The sequence below is a fragment of the Bos mutus genome, chromosome 19, assembly GCF_027580195.1.
Source record: "Bos mutus isolate GX-2022 chromosome 19, NWIPB_WYAK_1.1, whole genome shotgun sequence".
NCBI lineage: Eukaryota > Metazoa > Chordata > Mammalia > Artiodactyla > Bovidae > Bos > Bos mutus.
The window spans coordinates 28,952,600-28,970,985 of record NC_091635.1 but is presented as its reverse complement, the minus strand read 5'-3'; the positions used below and the strand labels follow the sequence as shown (position 1 = coordinate 28,970,985).

General features: G+C 54.5%; 1 protein-coding gene across 11 annotated transcripts in view; it reads left to right on the top strand.

Annotated features, from left to right (window-relative positions):
* LOC102267148 (uncharacterized protein C17orf113) overlaps positions 1–18,386 on the top strand; it is a 40,939-nt gene that overhangs the window by 3,358 nt on the left and 19,195 nt on the right. For 5 of the 11 annotated variants that reach the window (XM_070389844.1, XM_070389843.1, XM_070389841.1 and 2 more), the window contains one exon: positions 4,473–4,724. The exons of 2 other annotated variants lie outside the window; for them this stretch is intronic. In XM_070389844.1, coding sequence (XP_070245945.1) covers positions 4,473–4,724 — 252 coding nt within the window. Of the gene's footprint in view, positions 1–2,122; positions 2,179–4,472; positions 4,725–15,532; positions 15,773–18,386 lie in introns of those variants that run through there. 4 more of the 11 variants (XM_070389846.1, XM_070389837.1, XM_070389838.1 and 1 more) reach the window with 4 other exon arrangements.

The window sequence follows — 18,386 nt, the reverse complement described above, 5'->3', positions numbered from 1 at the left end:
TCCCTGCCCAGGGGGTTGGCATCTCCCTGCCTGGCATTTGGGACGGTAAGGGCTGGGCAGTCCTGAGCCTCCCCAGGAGCCCTTCTTTGCATCCGTAGTCCCCCTCCCCACCCAGCAGTTCAAACCAGGGCATAACAGGCTTTAAAGTAAGAAAGAATGTGAAGTCGCTCAGTCATATCTGACTGATTCTTTGCAACCCCATGGTCTGTAGCCTACCAGGCTCCTCTGTCCATGGAATTTTCCAGGCAAGAGTTCTGAAGTGGGTTGCCATTTCCTTCTTCAGGGGATCTTCCCTACCCAGGGATCGAACCTGGGCCCCCTGCATTGGGAGTTCAGAATGTTAGCCGCTGGACCACCAAGGAAGTCCCCCAGAAGCAGCTCTTACACTGTCTGTCTATGTACTTTGAAGCAAGTCCTCTCCCCTGCTCTGGGACTCAACTTCCTCTTCTGTTAAAGAGAGCATGTCCTGTCCAAATGTGGGTCCAGTGAGGGTGAGTCATGCTGGTTCTGAATAGAAGCCAGCACAGGGTGTGCTGACCTCTTAATGCTCACAGCAGGGGTTAGACCGACATGTGTGTGTGATAAAAACTGCCCACCCCTCCACATTTCTGGCTAGGAGCCGTGGCTTAGCTGGAGTGGTGGAGCTCCCGAGAGGACAGCTGGGAAGCTTGTGTTAGGCAGGGCAGGCTGCAGCAGGCCCAGCAACCTGGCTGGTGGGTACACAATTAGCCCCGGAATCCAGGCGGGCCCTGTGAGCCCAGAGGCTGTATATCATGGGGGTTTAATCAGCCCCATGGCAGATATTTGTCTGCTCTCTTGGACTGTGTTCTGGGCCTGCCTGTCATAAACTGCACTGAGATTTCAAAATACCACTGTCTCCCTGCTGCTGGGGCAGCCTGCTCTCCTGGGCAAGGCCAGGAAAATCTCACTCTCCTGAAGACTCTTCCCCCTGGCTGATTGGACCACCCCGACCCCCATACTCGTACCTGGTACTCTTTTCCTGGTCCACTTTCCTTCTGAGAGAGCAGGGGAAGACTTTAAAGGCAGGAGAATAGCTGTGATGACCTCCATTTAGAGGTGAGAGGATGTAGAATCTTACAAGGTGATGGAGTGACTTTCCCGTGTGCCCTCTGTGGGCAGAGCTGTCCCCTGGACTCTGGACATAATGCCCAGGAGTTTGTTATGGCTCAGAGGGGCAACCTAGTTGCCTCAGAAGTGTGGAGGACTGGAGTCTACCCTCCTGGGTCGGAGTTCTACCTCTTGACGCTAGCAGCGCTATCTGGAGGCTATCTCTGGTACTGCAGCCCAACCAAACCTGCTGTAGAAGCAGCCCCTCTTACCGCCTTGGTTTTCGCTTGGGGTCCTCCCTTGAGCATGTGCAGTGCTGTGCTCAGTCGTGGCCAACTCTTTGCGACCCCATGGACTGTAGATGACCAGGCTCCTCTGTCCATGGGCTTCTCTAGGCAAGAATACTTGCCTGGAGTGGGTCGTCTTCTCCTCCTCCAGGGGATCTTCCCGACCCACGGATTGAACCTGTGCCTCTCTGTCTCCTGCATTGGCAGATGGGTTCTTTACTACTTGTGCCACTTGGGAACTCTGTGCATGATTGTGTCCACATTTCCTCCTTTTATAAGAACACCAGTCATATGGGGTTAGGGGCCCACCCTAACTCCACCTTAACCTAGCTAATAGCATTTGCAATGACCTTATTTCCAAATAAGGCTGCATTTCCTATTCTGAACTGCTGGAGATTAGGATTTCAACATACGACTTTGAGGTGGGGACAGGTGTTCAGTGACAGTCTCATTCCATGAGCTGGGCACAATGACACCCACACCATGACTCAGCTACACTGTGACATGAAACAGAGTGACACAGATTCGCCTCAACAGACAACAGGGTAACGGAGACATTCACAGTGACCCAGGTACACCGTGATAGACACGTAGGGTGACAAAGGGACTGCATTCACAAGCTGCAAAACAGACACATCCCAGATCAAAAAGAACCGATGTTTATAGGACCCTGAGGGGTACTTTACAGAGAGCAGCTCGTCTAATCCTCACAGTGTGCGTGACTTGGAAACTGCTCATCACCCCATTTTACAGATATACAAATGAGAGGACTGAGGCTCCGGTCACACAGCCAGGAAGTGACAGAGCTGAGATTCAAAACCAGGTAGGAGTCAATACAGAGCTAGTGCTCTTAATTGCTGTGCCACTCTGGTCCATTCACTCACAGTCCCCACACACGTAATGACGGCCGATTTTGTGGGCACATGCCCACAGGAGTGACAAGCAGTTTACTGAGAGCAGGGGGTGGGGTCCAGGGACTACAGGCAAGGTTCTTGGCTGTGAACTTGAGAAATGAATTTGCTTTGTTCGGAAGTGGGCTCCACCACTAGGCGTGTGGCCTTATGGGAATGTTACGGCATCACTTGACTTCACTGGGTCTAATTTGCAAAATGAACACAAATCTAAAGACACAGGAAATGACTTTTAAGAGGATGTATTAGTTTGCTCAGGGCTTCCCAGGTGGCGCTAGTTGCAAAGAACCCTCCTGCCAATGCAGGAGATGTAAGAGACACAGGTTCAGTGCCTGGGTAGGGAAGATCCCCTGGAGGAGGGCATGGCAACCCACTCCAGTATCCTCGCCTGGAGCATCCCATGGACAGAGGAGCCTGGCGGGCTACGGTTCATGAGCTTATAAAGAGTTGGACACAATTAGCAACTTAGCACAGCACATCAGCACATTAGTTTGCTCAGGCTGCCATAACAAAGAACCACAGACTGAGTGGCTTAAACACCAACTATTTATTTTCTCCCAATTCTGGAGGATAGAGGTTTGGACTCAAAGGTGTAGGGTTGGTTTCTTCTGAGGCCTTGTTCCTTTGCTTGCAGACTGCCATCTTTTTCCTGGGTCTTCCCACGGTCTTCTCTCTGTAACTGTGTCCAAATTTCCTTTTTTTTGGCTGCCCCATGAAGCTCGTGGAATCTTAGTTCCTGATCAAGTATCGAACGCACGTCCTTGGCCATGAGAGTGCAGAGTCCTAACCACTGGACCAACAGGGAATTTTTGAAATTTCCTCTTCTTAGAAGAGCACCAGTCATGTTGAATTAGGGACCACCCTAATGACCTCATCTGAACTTGATTACCTCTTTAAAGATCCTCTCTCCAAATACAATCACATTCTGAGGTACCAGGAATTAGGACTTCAAGTCATGAATTTGCGGGGAGAGAGGATGGGGTCACTGGGCACAATTCTGCCCATATAAAAGAAATGGGCTCAGTCATCCTCACTCAGGCCCGAGCCATGGAACAGCCCCAGTCTGGGGGAGAGACACAGTTCCTGACCTCAGGAATCCTCTGTCCTGGTGGGGGAGACACAGGCCTTGCCCTCAGGAAGCCCCCAGCTAAAGCAGGGGCAGGAAATGTGCACACAGATTCTGGAAGGAAGTGAAAATCAACCCAGTTCAGTCTGAGGAAGGTCATGGGGCAGAACAGAGCCCATTAGAGGCAGAGAAGTCTGGTCGGAAAGCTTCAGAAAAGGGAGTCAGAAAGGAGAAGGGGAGGGGCCTGGAGGGGTGGTGTGCATGCTCCGCAGGGCCCAGGGGTGTGTGTGCGTGTGTGTGTGAAGGGGCTGTGTTTAGCAACCCAGGCAGCAGGGCCCAGATTTCCACTGAAAACACCAACTGTTGCCATAGGCCGAGTAGCCAACACAGCAGGGGGTATCGGGAGCCACGTGGAGAGGGGTGGGGATGGCTTCACATGCTGTCACTCTGTCACCGTGTGTGAATGTCACTGGCGCTGGGCACTGGGAGGCTGGGTTTCTGTAGTCCCTCCTCTGGCCCAGCGGCTTCTGCGTCTCCAGCAGGTACCACAGGCCTGCCTGTCCCAGGATTGTCCATGTCTGGCCTGTGGCAGGGGCTGAGAACAGGGCTCCAGGGTCCCCCACATGTGACTCTATCAGCCTCCCTGCTGCCTCTCCCTCAATTCTCTGAGGCCCAGTCTCCCTCTGAGTGCTTTACTCTGAGTCCCTAAGCATCAGGCTCCCAGTGTGTGGCCATTTCTTTTGTTTTAAATCTTAAAAATATATATATATTTTAAATTATTTCTCTGACTACAACAGGTCTTAGTTGCAGCATGAGGGATCTAGATCTCTGACCAGGATTGAACCCAGGCCCCCCACATTGGGAGTGCAGAATCTTGGCCACTCGATCACCAGGGATGTCCCAGTGTGAAGCCATTTCTGATACTCTTCCAGATATTCCTGCATTTCACTGCTGCTTTGTCTGAAGTAGCCCCCATCCTGCTCCCTTTGGCCTTTCTTGGGCTGGGGCTTTCAGAAGGAAGGCCCCGGGGAGGTCCAGCTGGGGCAAAGGGCACAGTCAACTCTGGGTTCCAAAGCCCTCTTGCTCCTTCTGTGTGTTCACCGCACTCACCTTTGTTTACCTGCCTCTCTTTCTCCCCAGGTATGAAGCGGCCACTGAGCCCATCTCCCGCGGGTGAGAAGGAGCCCCCGGTATGTGAAGCTGCTGAGTGCCCCCCTCGGCCCCCCGAAGCACCTAAACCCAAGCGGGAAAGAAAACGGCCCTCGTACACCCTCTGTGACGTGTGTAACATCCAGCTGAACTCAGCAGCCCAGGCCCAGGTGCACTGCGGAGGGCGGGCCCACCAGAGGCGCCTTCGGCAGCTCAGCCTAGAAAAGACAACCCCGGGGCCAGGTCAGTCGGGAGGGGCGCTGCCTCCAGACTTGGTCCTGGGCCCCTGTGAGGGGCTCTGGGTCTCTGGTCTTTCTTTGTGGAGTCCTTTGATCTGAGGGACCATCAGTGGGATCTTAGGGTCTCAAGCTTCCCAGAGGCCATCCGGTTTTGTTTTGCATCCGGACAGCTCTCTCTGGGGTCTCTCAGGGCCTGGGGTCTGAGACCTCCCCTGGATCTGGGGCTCTTCCTGGGGGATCTTTTAGGACCAGATCCCCTAAGTAGCATTTCTCCAGCCTGGAGCCCGCTGGAAGGTTGTTTTTCAGTTAAGGGACTGACCGGAGTGTCCTGGTTTTCTGCTCTGGTCTCTGCAGGCCAAGGTCAGTGAGGTACACAATGCGCCAGCTTAGGGCTGAAAAGTGGTCGGGGGAATGGGGGTGTGGGCGTGCAGGGGCAGGGAAGGCCCCCTCCCTCTGGCTGCCGGACTCCTGGCCAGGATTTAGGCCTCTCCCTGGCTGGGGTGCCGCTGCAGAGGTTTGGCTGAAAGAGGGCCACTGGCTACGAAGCAGATTTCTGGGGAAAGTGGGTGAATGGATTTGTGAGGATGATTCCAGCTGACAGGCGCATGGGAGTCATGGGAGAGATGGGCCGCAGTCGGCCGCTGGCGGCAGGGAAAGCAGGTTCAGAAGAGGGCCCAGCGTGGGAGGCGGGAAGGGCTGGAACTTCTGCCTGGTTCCTGGAGGCAGCCTCGAGAAGCATGCCCTGCACACACCCAGCAGCCCAGGGTGCTCTTGAGGGCTGCCTGCTGTCTGAGTGCATGTTCATGGGGCGACCTGTGTTCCTAGTACTGTGCTGGGGCCTGGAGATGAACAAGTCCCAGTCCTATACCCGCCCCGAGGCTTGCTCCCACTATGACTGAAATCTGTCTTTCAGGCTGAGATAGGAAAAGAGCAGATGAGTACTGTGGGTGGCACGTGGGACATGCCCCCATGGGAACAAAGGAGAAAGGGTGATTCTACCTGGGGGTACCACAAAAGACCTCCTGAAGGAGGGGGCTGCACTGAGCTTTGGAATAGGGGTGAGGGGAGGAGGGATGTCTCGGACAGAGGTCACAGCAGGAGCAGAGCTGGGAATGCTCTAGTGGCTGGGACTGTCTCTCCCATCTGAGCATTCCCACATCGGGGCTGGACCTCAGGGCATGACTCTGAATAAGAGCGTATTCGACTGTATGGATGTTTCTGGAGTGTGTGTGTGTTCAAAGTCACTCATTAATTCGTCAAATACTTAGCTACTGTTTGAGGTATTCATATTTTTCCTTTTATTAGTATTTTTTCTATTGAAGTATAGTTGATTTGCAGTGTTGTGTTAGTTTCACATATACAGCACGTGACTCAATTTTTATATATATATATATATATATATATTCTTTTCCCTATGGATTATTGGGAAAATAACAAAATATTGAGTGTAGTTCCCTGTATTATAAAGTAGGTCCTCGTTGTATTTCTCTTCATTGATCTTTATTGAGATATTACTGACATAATGTCAGTAAGTTTAAGGCGTACAGTGTGATGATTTGATACACATATGTATTATAAAATGATTACCATAATAAGGTTAGTTCATACTGCCATCCCCTCACACAATTATGATTTTGTGTGTGTGTACTGATAACAGTTAAGATCTAACTCTCTAAACAACTTTGAAGTATATAAGGCAGTACTGCCAATTAGGGGCTTCCCTGGTGGCTCAGATGGTAAAGAATCCGCCTGCAATGTGGGAGACCTGGGTTTGATCCCTGGAGAAGGGAATGGCTACACAACAGTCTGCTGCTGCTGCTACTGCTAAGTCGCTTGCATCATGTCCGACTTTGTGCGACCCCATAGATGGCAGCCCACCAGGCTCCCCGCCCCCGTCCCTGGGATTCTCCAGGCAAGAACACTGGAGTGGGTTGCCATTTCCTTCTCCAATGCATGAAAGTGAAAAGTGAAAGTGAAGTCGCTCAGTCGTGTCCAACTCTTCACGACTCCATGGACTGCAGCCTACCAGGCTCCTCCGTCCATGGGATTTTCCAGGCAAGAGCACTGGAGTGGGGTGCCATCGCCTTCTCCGACACAATAGTCTATGGGGTCGCAAAGAGTTGGACATGACTGAGCGACTTCACTTTTCACACACTCTGGTATTCTTGCCTGGAGAATCCCCATGGACAGAGGAGCCTGGAGGGCTACAGTCCATGGGGTCGCAAAGAGCTGGACATGACTGAGCAGGCACACCACTTGCAATAACTCACAACAATTGGGGTACATGGGAAGGAAGGGTGTGGGATGAAGGAAACACATTTTGGAGTCTTTTCTGCAGGACTTGGTGACTGATGAGATGTGGGGCCAAGGAAACAGGAGGTGCCAAGATGGCCCGAGCCTAGAGGGTGCTATGATGGGCAGTTCCATGATCAGAAAGGAGGCTCTGGGAGGGAAGTGAGGCTGGAGTGCAGGGGTGGCTGGGGAAGGCCATTCCTGTGGCCAGAGGACTCTGCCCCACCCCTGTTCCCCTCTAACTCGGGCTCTTCAGGTCCTCCTCCTGGGCAGTGGTTCTCCTTTCTCTCCCACTATCCCAGGGTGGAGAGAGCATGTGGGGTGTGAGAGAGAGGACCACAGCACCTAGATACTGGTGGCCAGAGACAGGCTGCCCAGAGGGAGGGAGTGCCCCTTCACTCGGCTTCCCTTTTCTCACAGTCCTAGTACGGGCTAGGTGTGGGGAGTCACCAGAAGGAATGAGGCCTGGTACTCCCCTCCAGATTGCTAAACAGGACCTGGTAAGTCACCTATCCATGAATCCCTGAGCCCTTGGGCCCTGTGCTGGTCCCGGGCAGGATGCCAGGATTCTGCGCTGAGCAGTGCTAGCCACTTAGTCAATGTGGCAGACCTTCCCACCACCATGCTAAGAGGAGTGAGCATCACTGTGGGAGCATGGCGGGAGGGTGGTGATGGCTGTGACTAGAGCAGGGATGAAGCCAGAACCCTCAGATTTCTGGGAACTCTGGAAACCCAGGGCTCCAGTGGAGAACCGGTGCTCCATTGACCTGGTTATCTTTGAACCTACTTCAGGCCATGACCCCCAGCATCCACCCACCTCTCCCGTGGACTCTCCTGTCTCCTTGGCCTCCTGAGAGCTGGGGGTGGGAGAGGCAGCCCACAGCAAGAGGATGCTAGCAACTTCCCCCTGGGGTGGGGTGTAGGGACCTCCATCCTGCTGAAGGCCTTCCCCAGCCAGAGCAGAGAGACCTGAGGAAGGGACTGGGCCAGAGCAGAGAGACCTGACGCCACAGCTGACTGGGGCTGGGACTTCCCAGGTGGCACTACTGGTAAAGAACCTGCCTGCCAATGCGTGAGACTTAAGAGATGTGGGTTCGATCCCTGGGTCAGGAAGATTCCCCTGGAGGAGGGCATGGCAACCAACTGCAGTAATCTTGCCTGGAGAATCCCATGGATAGAGGAGCCAGGTGGGCTATGGTTCATAGCATCATAAAGAGTCGGCCACGACTGAAGCAACTTAGCACGCACTAGAAGCAGAGAGAGTTACACCTACTGAGGCTTGAGGTGAAGTGTGAGGAGCCCTTAACACACCGCTCTGTCCTGGACGCCTGAGATCTCAGGCCTGTGGCAGCCTGGAGGGCTGCCCCGCCCGTTCCCCGGGAGGGTGCTGAGGGGCTGGGGGTGGGACGGGCCGGTCAGGCCCCTTGGAGGCTCCCGTTCTAGAAGGCCTCCTGGAGCTGTCATTCTGATTAGGGGTCTGTGGGGCTGGCGCCTTGCTCAGTGACAGGCCGTCATGGGCAGTGAGGCGGGATCGTGTCTGGAGGATCCTGTCCCCGAGGCTTCTATGGGAGGGAGACGTGGGAGCCATTCTCTCTGACCTTCATTGCCAATGCCTGGGTCAGAGCCCTCCTTACTCAGCCGTACCCAGCTTCCACCCGGACTGAGCCTGGAGCACCCAGGAAGGGGCACTGGCTGGGAAGACAGCAGGAACCCCACCCTTCCCCCCAGGGCCTACTCCAGGTCATTCCCCTACTTGCCTTCCTCCCCATTGGTCTCCCACATAGCAGGCCCTTTCATCCTTCAGGAATGTGTCTTGAGCCACCTTTCAGCAGCCCTGCCCCTCCTCCTGTGAGAGGGGTGGACACCAGGAACCCCGGCTCCAATATGGCTGAACTCAATGACCCTACTGACCATCACACACACACACACACACACACACACACACACACATACACACATACACACACACGCCCCTAAACAACTGTAGGTAGGTTTTGAACATTCACAGAGATAAATGTTTGCTGGCTCAACCTTCCTACCTCCAACCTCTAGTGTGGATGTTGGGCCAGCCCCAGGCTTGGGGGACAGACACCTGGACCTCGATCTGGGGGGACCAAGAGCTGTGATGTACACCCAGCACCAAGTTGAGCATGTACTTAGGAGATGAACTGTTTGCAAAGCACTTCCACATGCAGCACAGCATTCCTTTCTTACCCAGACATCCCAGAGTGTGGATGATTGGCATTCAGCCCTCATGTTAGACATTGAAATATATTAGAGCTCAGAGAGTGTAAGCAACAGACCTAAGGCCACACAGCCAGGTTCAAATCCCAGCATCTCTGACTCTAAATCCCATCTCTTGTGCCCTCCCCACCTTGTGACTGTTAAGAGAGATGGAGCCTTAGTGTTTCAGGAATGGGGAGGAGGGATGGCCCAGAGCAGGTGGATTGGCTCCCAGGACAGGCTGATCAAGCACTCAAGGCCCATGCCTTGGTGTTCTCAACTGAAAAATGGGGAGATGCCAGCCATCTCCCGCTCTGCCTAGGCTAGCTAGGGACAGGGAGGGTAGCCTCCTAAATCCAGTTGGTTCCTCCCCTGTCTCTTGGCAGGACTGACCCAGCTGGCCCATCCCCTGCCCCCCATCATTGCAACATGACACCAGAGGGGAGAGAAGGGAATTTCAGAAATGTCTTAAGCTCTGGCTTAAGGGGAGTGAAGGGTAGACCCTAAGGAGGACAGGAAAGCAGAGATGGAGGCAGACTGTGTTGGATTTCAGGGCAAAGATGGCTGCAGTTGAATCAGACGTCCCTGTGCCTTTGGGAATGAGAAGGCATCAGAGTGGCAGGTGGAGGCTGTTCCCGGCCCCGTGCCCTCAGACCTAGCTCCTGTTGTAATCAGTCCCTCCATCTCCTCTCCTAGTCTTTGCCTGCAGAAACCTCTGACTGCATTCTGAGCCCCAGAGATCAAAGACCTTGAGCTTGGGTCATGCGTGAGTCACTGGTTTGATGAGCTATTCACCCCCCACTCCCTGCAGATGGATTAATTTCAGTCCCATCAGGAGGTCCCCAAGCCCTCCAGCCTGTCCCCCCATGGCTTCAGCATCTCCCTTCGTTGCCAGTTCCTCCTCAGTGGCCCCTCCCAACTCATCCTGAGGCCTCTGCATGCGTGTTTCCCCTTGGCTCCCCCAAGGCCTTCCAGGTGGTTCAGTGGAAAAGAACTCACCTGCCAATGCAGAAGACGCAAGAGATGTGGGTTCGATCCGTGGGTCAGGAAGATCCCCTGGAGGAGGGAATGGCAACCCATTCCAGTATTCTTGCCTGGAAAATTCCATGGACAGAGGAGACTGGCAGGCTATGGCCCATAGGGTTGGACACGACTAAGCACGTACACAGCACCCCCAAGGCCAGTGAGAAGTTCTTGCAGTCTAGCCAGCAGTGCCTCCTGCTGCTGTCCTCCTTAAGTGCTAGGTGATGTAAGTGCCCTCACTGACCCTGGACAGCCTCCCCGCCCCCCACCAAAGGTGTGAACCTGACCATCAGCACCTCCCCTAGGGACCACCAGGAAAGGCAAGGCTGTCTGGGTGGAGAATTAGGGGGCTTAGCTCAGATCCCTGGCCCCACAGAAGACAAAGGTTCTGTCTGTGTCTCTAGGTGGGTTAATTAGCTCTGGGCTTGAGTTTCCTTCCTCTGAGCACACCCACAAGCCCTCCCCCCAGAGCCTTTTCCTAACAAACCTGTTTTCAGGGGCTGCTGCCACCACCCCCTCCCCAGATCCTCTTTGCAGCTGGAGAACTGGCTGCTCCAGAGATTATGGGTTATTGTCTGGTGGAGACAGGATGCTGAGGGGTGGGGGCTAGTGCTGGGACCCGGGGCTTGGAATGCAAGGCTGGATCCAGCTGTGTGGCTTTTGGCTGTCTCCCCTGCCGTATTCCACCCCACCCTCCCGGCACCAGGTGCCCAGGTGAATTCGGAACTGGCAGATTTCAGGAAGAGGAGGGGAGGAAGGAGCAAAATGAGGAGAGAAAAGATGAGTGGGGAGGGAAGGGTATGGGTAAGCCTGGGGTGACAGAACTTCTAGGTGATCAGATAAACATGCCCCTCCCCCTCTTCCTGGCATTGCCCAGGTAGCAGATCCAGCAGTCTCCAGGTCCTGAACTGTAAGCCACCTGGGCTCCCTGCCCACAGCACCATGGCCAATACTCTAGGGCACTCTGAACTTCAGTTTCCCTGTAGCATGCTGTGCTCAGTCGCTCAGTCGTATCTGACTCTTTGCGACCTGACCTCAGGGACTGTAGCCCACCAGGCTCTTCTATGAGATTCTCCAGGCAAGAACTCTGGAGTGGATTGCCATGCCCTCTTCCAGGAGATCTTCCCGACTCATGGACTGAACCTGGGTCTCCCACTTTGCAGGCGGATTCTTTACCATCTGAGCCAATAAGGAGGTAAATAAAAGATAATGGGGGCAGAGGATGAGTAAGGCTGGAGAGAAGAACAGGGGCTCCTGCAGCAGCAGCTGAGTTCAGCAGGAAGAACTACCTGGCAGGCAGAGAAGGGGCTGGCAGCACCTCTTTTCCTGGGGCCTGGGGTAAACTCTTCTGTATGAGAGGCACTAGGCCCCCTGATACCCTCCCCCTGTCCCCATACCTGGGGGAAGGAAGAGCCCCATTCTTTCCATCATTGGTTGCGATGTGGGGACACCAGGGAACAGGCAGCTTCTTCCTGGGCCCGAAACCACGGCTCTCCAGCAGAAGCAAGAGTCCCTCCCTCTCGCCCTCCCCTGTCCCTCGCATCCCCCACCCCTTCCCTCTGTCACTCTGGCTGGGTTTCATTTGCTCCTCACTCAGCGCTCAGCGGTGCCTCCAAAGGCAGAAAATGCTCTTGGGTGAGTGCTGAGGACGCCTGAGCTGGGGGATGGGGAGGGGGATTCTAGCCAAGGGTGGGCCTCTTCCCTGTCCCCTGCCCTATTCTTTTCCTCCTGTTGTTGGCCCCCCAAAGTTGTGTGTTTAGAGGCTGCAGTAACCAGCTGGCTCTTGGTACCTTTCCCAGGTACAAGTATGGGCAAGGGGAGCCCCCACTGCAGCTGGGAGCAAAGCTGGGGTGGGGCCGGCAGGAATGGTTGGGGGTCTGGAGGTCCGGCCTGCAGGAATAAGGCAGCTGCAGCTTGGGGCAGGTGTGTGTCATCCGGGGAGCCTGCTACAGAGGTTCCTTGTATCAAATCATACTTTCCATGCCTCTAAGGGGCTGCCTGGAGGAGCAGGCGAGGAGGAGACTAAGAGGGGATTGTGAATGCAGCAGAGAGCGAGCGAGAGCGAGAGCGAGTGGGCCAGGCAGATGGGGGGCAGCATCCACTGAGGTCCCCCAGCACACTGAGGTCAACATCAGTGCCCCTCCCACATGCTTTATTTGTGGTCTCCTGGCTCACCTCCCCATACAAGGGGTTTCTTGGTCGTTTCCAAGGGAAACAACCATTACCCTTTAAGGATTTGGGAGATCCCCTGCTACAGGGGCGAGGGCTAGAGGCCATGGGGCTAGTTCCCCTGCTCGGGCTCTGGGGTCTTCTTCCAATGTGGAAAGGGTAGGAGCCTGGAACACCCATGCCTCCATTGTGCTGGCCAGCCCAGAAGTGGAATGGGGGCGCTGGAGAACGTGGGGAAGAATCCTAATCCTAGCAGGAATTGGGGACCTTGGTTCAACCTCTCATTCCCTGCATTCGGCTCTCTCTCCCTCTTGGGCTCCCCTTCTTCACGGAGTTTTGGTTTTATCTGTGATAGTAACGATAACTTTACTACTTGAGGGGTGTGTATGGGTGCGTGTGTGTGCGCATGCCTCGGGGTCCCCATCACCTGCCCCTGTGACTCGAGGTAGGGGTGGGAGGGGACTCTGGGTTTGGCTGCCTGAACTTGTGAGTATGTCAGATGCATTTAATTTTGTAAGGGGTGCGTGTGTTTCTGCACATGACTCTTCCTGAACACACACCTCACGTTGTGACGGCGTGTGCCGCTGCATGTCTGTTTTATTATTGTCTGTACGTGCATCTGTAGGGGACTGTGTGTCCTCGTGTGTCTGTCCCTCTGGGTGTACATGATCTGAGTGTGTCTTTGTTGCTCGTGCCTGTCTGTGTGTACGTGCGTGCCTGTGCATGGCCTCTGTGCCCGCCCCTTGGCCAGCAGGCCTGTCTGTCTGCTGTGGGTACGACCTCCATGTGTGCACACATCAGTGTGCACAGACCGTCTCACCATGGGGAGACGTGTGTGAGTGTGTTCTTTGGCGTCTGTCCCTGTCACTCTCTGTGTGGATGCCTGTGGGCCTCAGGGTGTGTGTCCCTGTGCTCTTTCGTGTGATTCTTTCCCAGTGATGGCAAAGCAGCAGGACAGAGTTTCCCCAGATTCTGGCTCCCTTGGGTGGTAGGCAGGGTGATGTTATTTCATGAGACACCTGCTCTGCTCCCCTGCCCCAGTCTCAGTTGGACCCCTGTGGGTGGTCTTTTCTCCATCACTCAGTCTGGTTTGTTCCAGTTTGATCAGAGCAATAGTTCAGCCCTTGAGGCAGCATCCAGCGAGTCCTGGGTCCCAGCTGTGGACCCCTGGCCATGGAGGCGGGGAGGAGGGGCTGCTCTGAGACACTTAGCCAGGGTGACTGTTCTGTTGCAAGATGCTAACTTAGGGAATTCCCTAGGGACCCAGTGGTTAAGACTCTGAGCTCTCACTGCCAAGGGTGGTTCAATCCCTGGTCGGGGAACTAAGATCCCACAAACAGGGCTGTGGGGCAAAAATAATAATAAACAAAATAAAAATGTTTACTCTTAAAAGATGCTAACCAAGACCCTCCAGCACACACCTGGCCATTTTGGGGGTGCAGAATTCTAGACCTGTCAGGCTGTGTGGGACCATCCTGGAACAGGGGTGTCTCCCTTTGTCTGAGTGTACCCACAAGCCAAGCGGCAACACATGTGTGTGCGTGTCCCATGATATATGCGTCATCCCGGTGGCCCTGGGTGCCAGGGTGCACAGTGAATGTCAGAGGCAGAAAGTGGGCGGCAGAGAGCAGCATGGTGTGAAGGGGGTTGGGGGGAGTTCCCAGCCTGAGAGGCCCTGACCTCAACGTGTGCCCTAGGCCTTGAGTGGGAGAGTAGTGTACCCAGTTGTGCGGGGGCTGGAAGGTATTTCCGGGTGACTTTGTGCTGACTGGGTGGCTGGGTCACCAAGTGCCCTGGCACCTCCTCTGCAAATGGCCTCCACACCCAGCACCGCATTTGGTCCTCAGACCCATTCCTGTTCTGCCCATTCCTCCTCACCAGCTGTAACTCCCACTTCACAGGTGAGGAAAATGAGGCTAAGTGCTGGGCTGCCAAGGCCCCAGAGTTCAGCTCTGAAGCTCCCCTGCAGGCCTCCAGGTCTGGGAGGAAGGGGGTGCCACAACCCCACCTTCCTCCTGCATGGAACCCACACAGCGGAGAGGGTCTCCTGGACATCTGAAAGTTCTAGGAAGAGGTCCCTCCTCCCACCCACCCCATTTCTGTCATCCCTCTTACAAGTAACTCATTGGATCATTAGATTAAAACATTGATTTCCTGGGAATTCCCTGATGGTAAAGAATCTGCCTGCAATGCAGGAGACTTGGCTTCAATTCCTGGATCAAGAAGATCCCCTGGAGAAGGGAATGGCCACCCACTTCAGTATTCTTGCCTGGAAAATTCCATGGACAGAGGCGCCTGGTGGGCTACAGTCCATGGGGTTGCAAAAAAAGTCAAACAGGACTGAGCAACTAACACTTTCACTTCCATTTTCCCTGGTTAGGACTCTTCCCTTTCACTGCTGAGGGACTGGGTTCAATCCCTGGTTGGGGAACTAAGATGCCCCACGATCTTTCCCAGCTCACCCACCTCCTGAGATTTCCCTAGGAAGACTAGAAGATCAAAATCCACAGCATTCACTGTAGAGCTTCCACACCTCTGTTCTGAGTGAGTGAGTGAAAGTTTCTCAGTTGTGTCCAACTCTTTGAGATCCCATGGACTATACAGTCCATGGTATTCTCCAGGCCAGAATACTGGAGTGGGTAGCCTTTCCCTTCTCCAAAGGATCATCCCAACCCAGGGATAGAACCCAGGTCTCCTGCATTGCAGGCAGATTCTTCACCAACTGAGCTATCAGGGAAGCCCTTATCTTGAGCGTTGAGAACTTGCACTGAACTTTGAACTTCTTGATGGTTTCCCTAGGGCTCTGCCATTCCGGCTGCTGGAATGCCCTTTCCCTGGTAAAACCTCACTGACCCTTTTGTGAAACTTCATTGCTGTTCCAGGCTGGTAATCTTTTCAGCTGACAGCCTGCTCCCCTGTGATCCCAAAGCATTTTGTTCATCACTCTGAGAGCCCTTGCCAGAGTATAGCCTCCCTAGCGATCCACCTGTTTGGCTCTCACCAGTGAGCTCCTCTAGGCGCCCACGGATACTTGTGATGAATGAATGACTCCCACTGGCGGGGAGCATCCTTCCTGCGGTCTAACCCGAGTCGCTCCTGTTGCAGCGCGCGCCGCGGGGAGGGTGAGAGAGTGACAGCTGGCCAAGTGCGCGCCGCGAGTCCGAGCGGAGGCCGGTGGGAGCGGCGGCCGAGCCCCGGCGCCGCCGCCCTGCCGGCGACCCCGGCTCCCGCCGCCGCTGGCGCCTCTTCGCCCCGGTTACCGCTAGTGGCTGCTGTCGCTCAGTGGAGCCCAAGGAGACCGCGGCCAGAGCGTCCACCGAGCAAGATGGTGGCTCCCGAGTCTCCGTGAGTCCCGGTGGGCGGGGCGCCCCCTCCCGGAGCCTCCGGGCAGGGGGCGGCGACGGGGGCTGGGGGCCCTGCGGGCGAGTTGGCACCGGGCGGGCGGCACCCATCGGAGGGCTCCTCCACCGCGCGCCCCCCAGAGGAAGTTCCCCAGCCCTCCGCAACCCGGCCCGGGGAGGTTGGGCAAGGGTGTACAGAGAGCCCCGACCTCACCTGGCTGCCTGCGGGGTGGGAGAGGGGACACCCGCCCCTACCCTGCCTGAAGCGGGAACTCTTTCTAGTGGGATCCCGAAAGGAAGGGACCCAAAGAAGCCTAAGCAGGGGACTGAGGACCCCCATGCTAGAGCCAGATGAACACTCAGTTCGAGGCTTTCGTACAAGGATGGCGTGGGGTCCGCCGGCCAACACGTCATCACCCCATGGGCCCCCATCCAGCTGGCCAGGGTGTGGAGAGGGGTGAGGCCACCTGGGTCTGCAACAGGTACACCCTCCTGGTTAGCCTTGGTCACATAGTCAGTCTTATTTACATCCCGCCCCACCCAGCCCGGTTCCCTCAGGAACCAGGCAAAGAGTCCCATTGAGGTGGGGGAATGTCAATGGCTTTTGCCAGGATCTCTTGGAATAGCGCTATTCAATAGAACTTTCTGGGATGTGTATATGTTCTCTGTCTGGGCCATCTAATAAGATAGGCACTAGCCACACATGATTATCAAGAGGTTGAAATATGACTAGTGTGACTGAGGAACTGAATTTTTAGATTTAAAATTCTGATTAATTTTAAACCACCACGTGTGGCTAGTGGCTACCTTATTGGACAGTGCAGTTTCAGAATTTTCATCTTCCCAGTTCTCCTTTCTCCCTACTCTTTGGTTCTTGTCTCAAGAACATCCTAGGTCTCATGGTAGTTTTATCCCTCTGCAGAATGGGATAGCTTCTAGGTACAGGAAAGGCCCTGACAAACTTCCAGAAGGATGTTACCTTGGCTTTGTACCTCCTCCCCATTCTGAGATCCTTTGGGTGGTGGACTGGATAAGGCCACAGAAGCAGCATGGGATCTAGGAGAAAAGGATGTCCAAGGTAGCTATTTTAGCTACCCAACAGGTGCCCAGGGGCCCACTCCATCACTCTCTCTTCTGGAGAGCTCGTGCTTCCTTATCTGTTTACTTCTCAAATTTGCTGGAGCACCTGCTGGGTGCCAGGCATGGTTCCCTTCTCTGAGGTCCAGACAGGAACAAGTGAATTACCTTTCCTGCCCTCAGGGAATTTATAGGAGGGAATGGGTGGGTGGACAGCAAGAGTGCAAGCAATAGAAATTGCACAGAAATAAGCAGATTTATAAACTTTGGGGAGCGTGTTGGAAAGAAAAGGGGCTAGTGACAGAGAATAAGGGGACTTGCTGGGAGACGATTATTAGCGAAGCCTCCCCTGAAGAGTGGCCATGATGCTACGACAGAGGGGGAAATAGAACAGGTGAAGTGTTGGGAGGGAGAGTGGGAACATTCTGGAAAAAAGCACAGCATGTGCAGAGGTCCTGGGGATGGGACTCTGGCACTCTGAGTAAAGACCAGTGTATCTGGAAGGGGAGGGAGGCACAAGTGTCCCCTAGGGAGGTCAGTAATGCCTGAGCATTTGGCACACCTAGAAAGGGATTCTGGTGCTGGCCTCAGAGCAATGGGCAGTAGAGGGGGTTGTTTGTTTGGTTTTTTCTTTGGGATGTGGGATCTTAGTTCCTGGAACAGGGATCGAACCTGCATTCCCTGCATTTGAAGCACAGAGTCTTAACCACTGGGGTTTCCCAGATGGGGCTAGTGGTAAAGCACCTGCCTGCCAATGCAAGAGACATGAGATGCAGGTTCGATCCCTAGGTCAGAAAGGTCCCTTGGAGGAGGGCATGGCAACCCACTCCAGTTTTTTTTTGCCTGGAGAATCCCTTGGACAGAGGAGCCTGGCAGGCTATGGTCGATAGGGTTGCAAAGAGTTGGACACAACTGAAGCGACTTAGCATGCATGCACGCTAACCATTGGACCACAGGGAAGTCACAATAGTGAGAGGATTTTAAGTGGTATATTTTTAAGAGCCCCCTCTGGTACTGAGAGTTTCTGACCCAAGAGCAGGGTAAGAGTGGAGACCCAGAGTGCCATCAGGAATCAACTGCCATAGTCCAAGCAAGAGAGGATGGTGGCCTGGACAAGGATGGTGGCAGTGGCATGGAGAGGAGGGAGGAGTTAGAGGTAGATCAGGGAGGTGGGCTCAATAGAACCTATGGCTGGATGAGGTCCTAATGTGGAAGAGAGTGGGGGTTGGACAGGCAGGTTTCTAGCCAGGGCACATGGGTGGGAGAATGGGCCGTTTTCTGAGTGAGGGAGCCTGGGAGGGGAGCAGATGTTGTAGGGACAGATGCAGGAGAGATCTGTCTAGAAAAGCCAGGAAGGCAGTTGGGTAGAGAGGTGTGGTGCCCAGAGGAGTGTCCTTCAGAAACGGTTCTGACTCTTTGGATGGTCTGAGATTGGGAAAAAAAGGATGGGATAACATCAAAGGAGTGGTTGATGAAAGCAATAAAATCCAGGGGATGTGGGATCCTGGAAGGTCAGAGAAAAGTGTGTTTCAGGAGGGTGT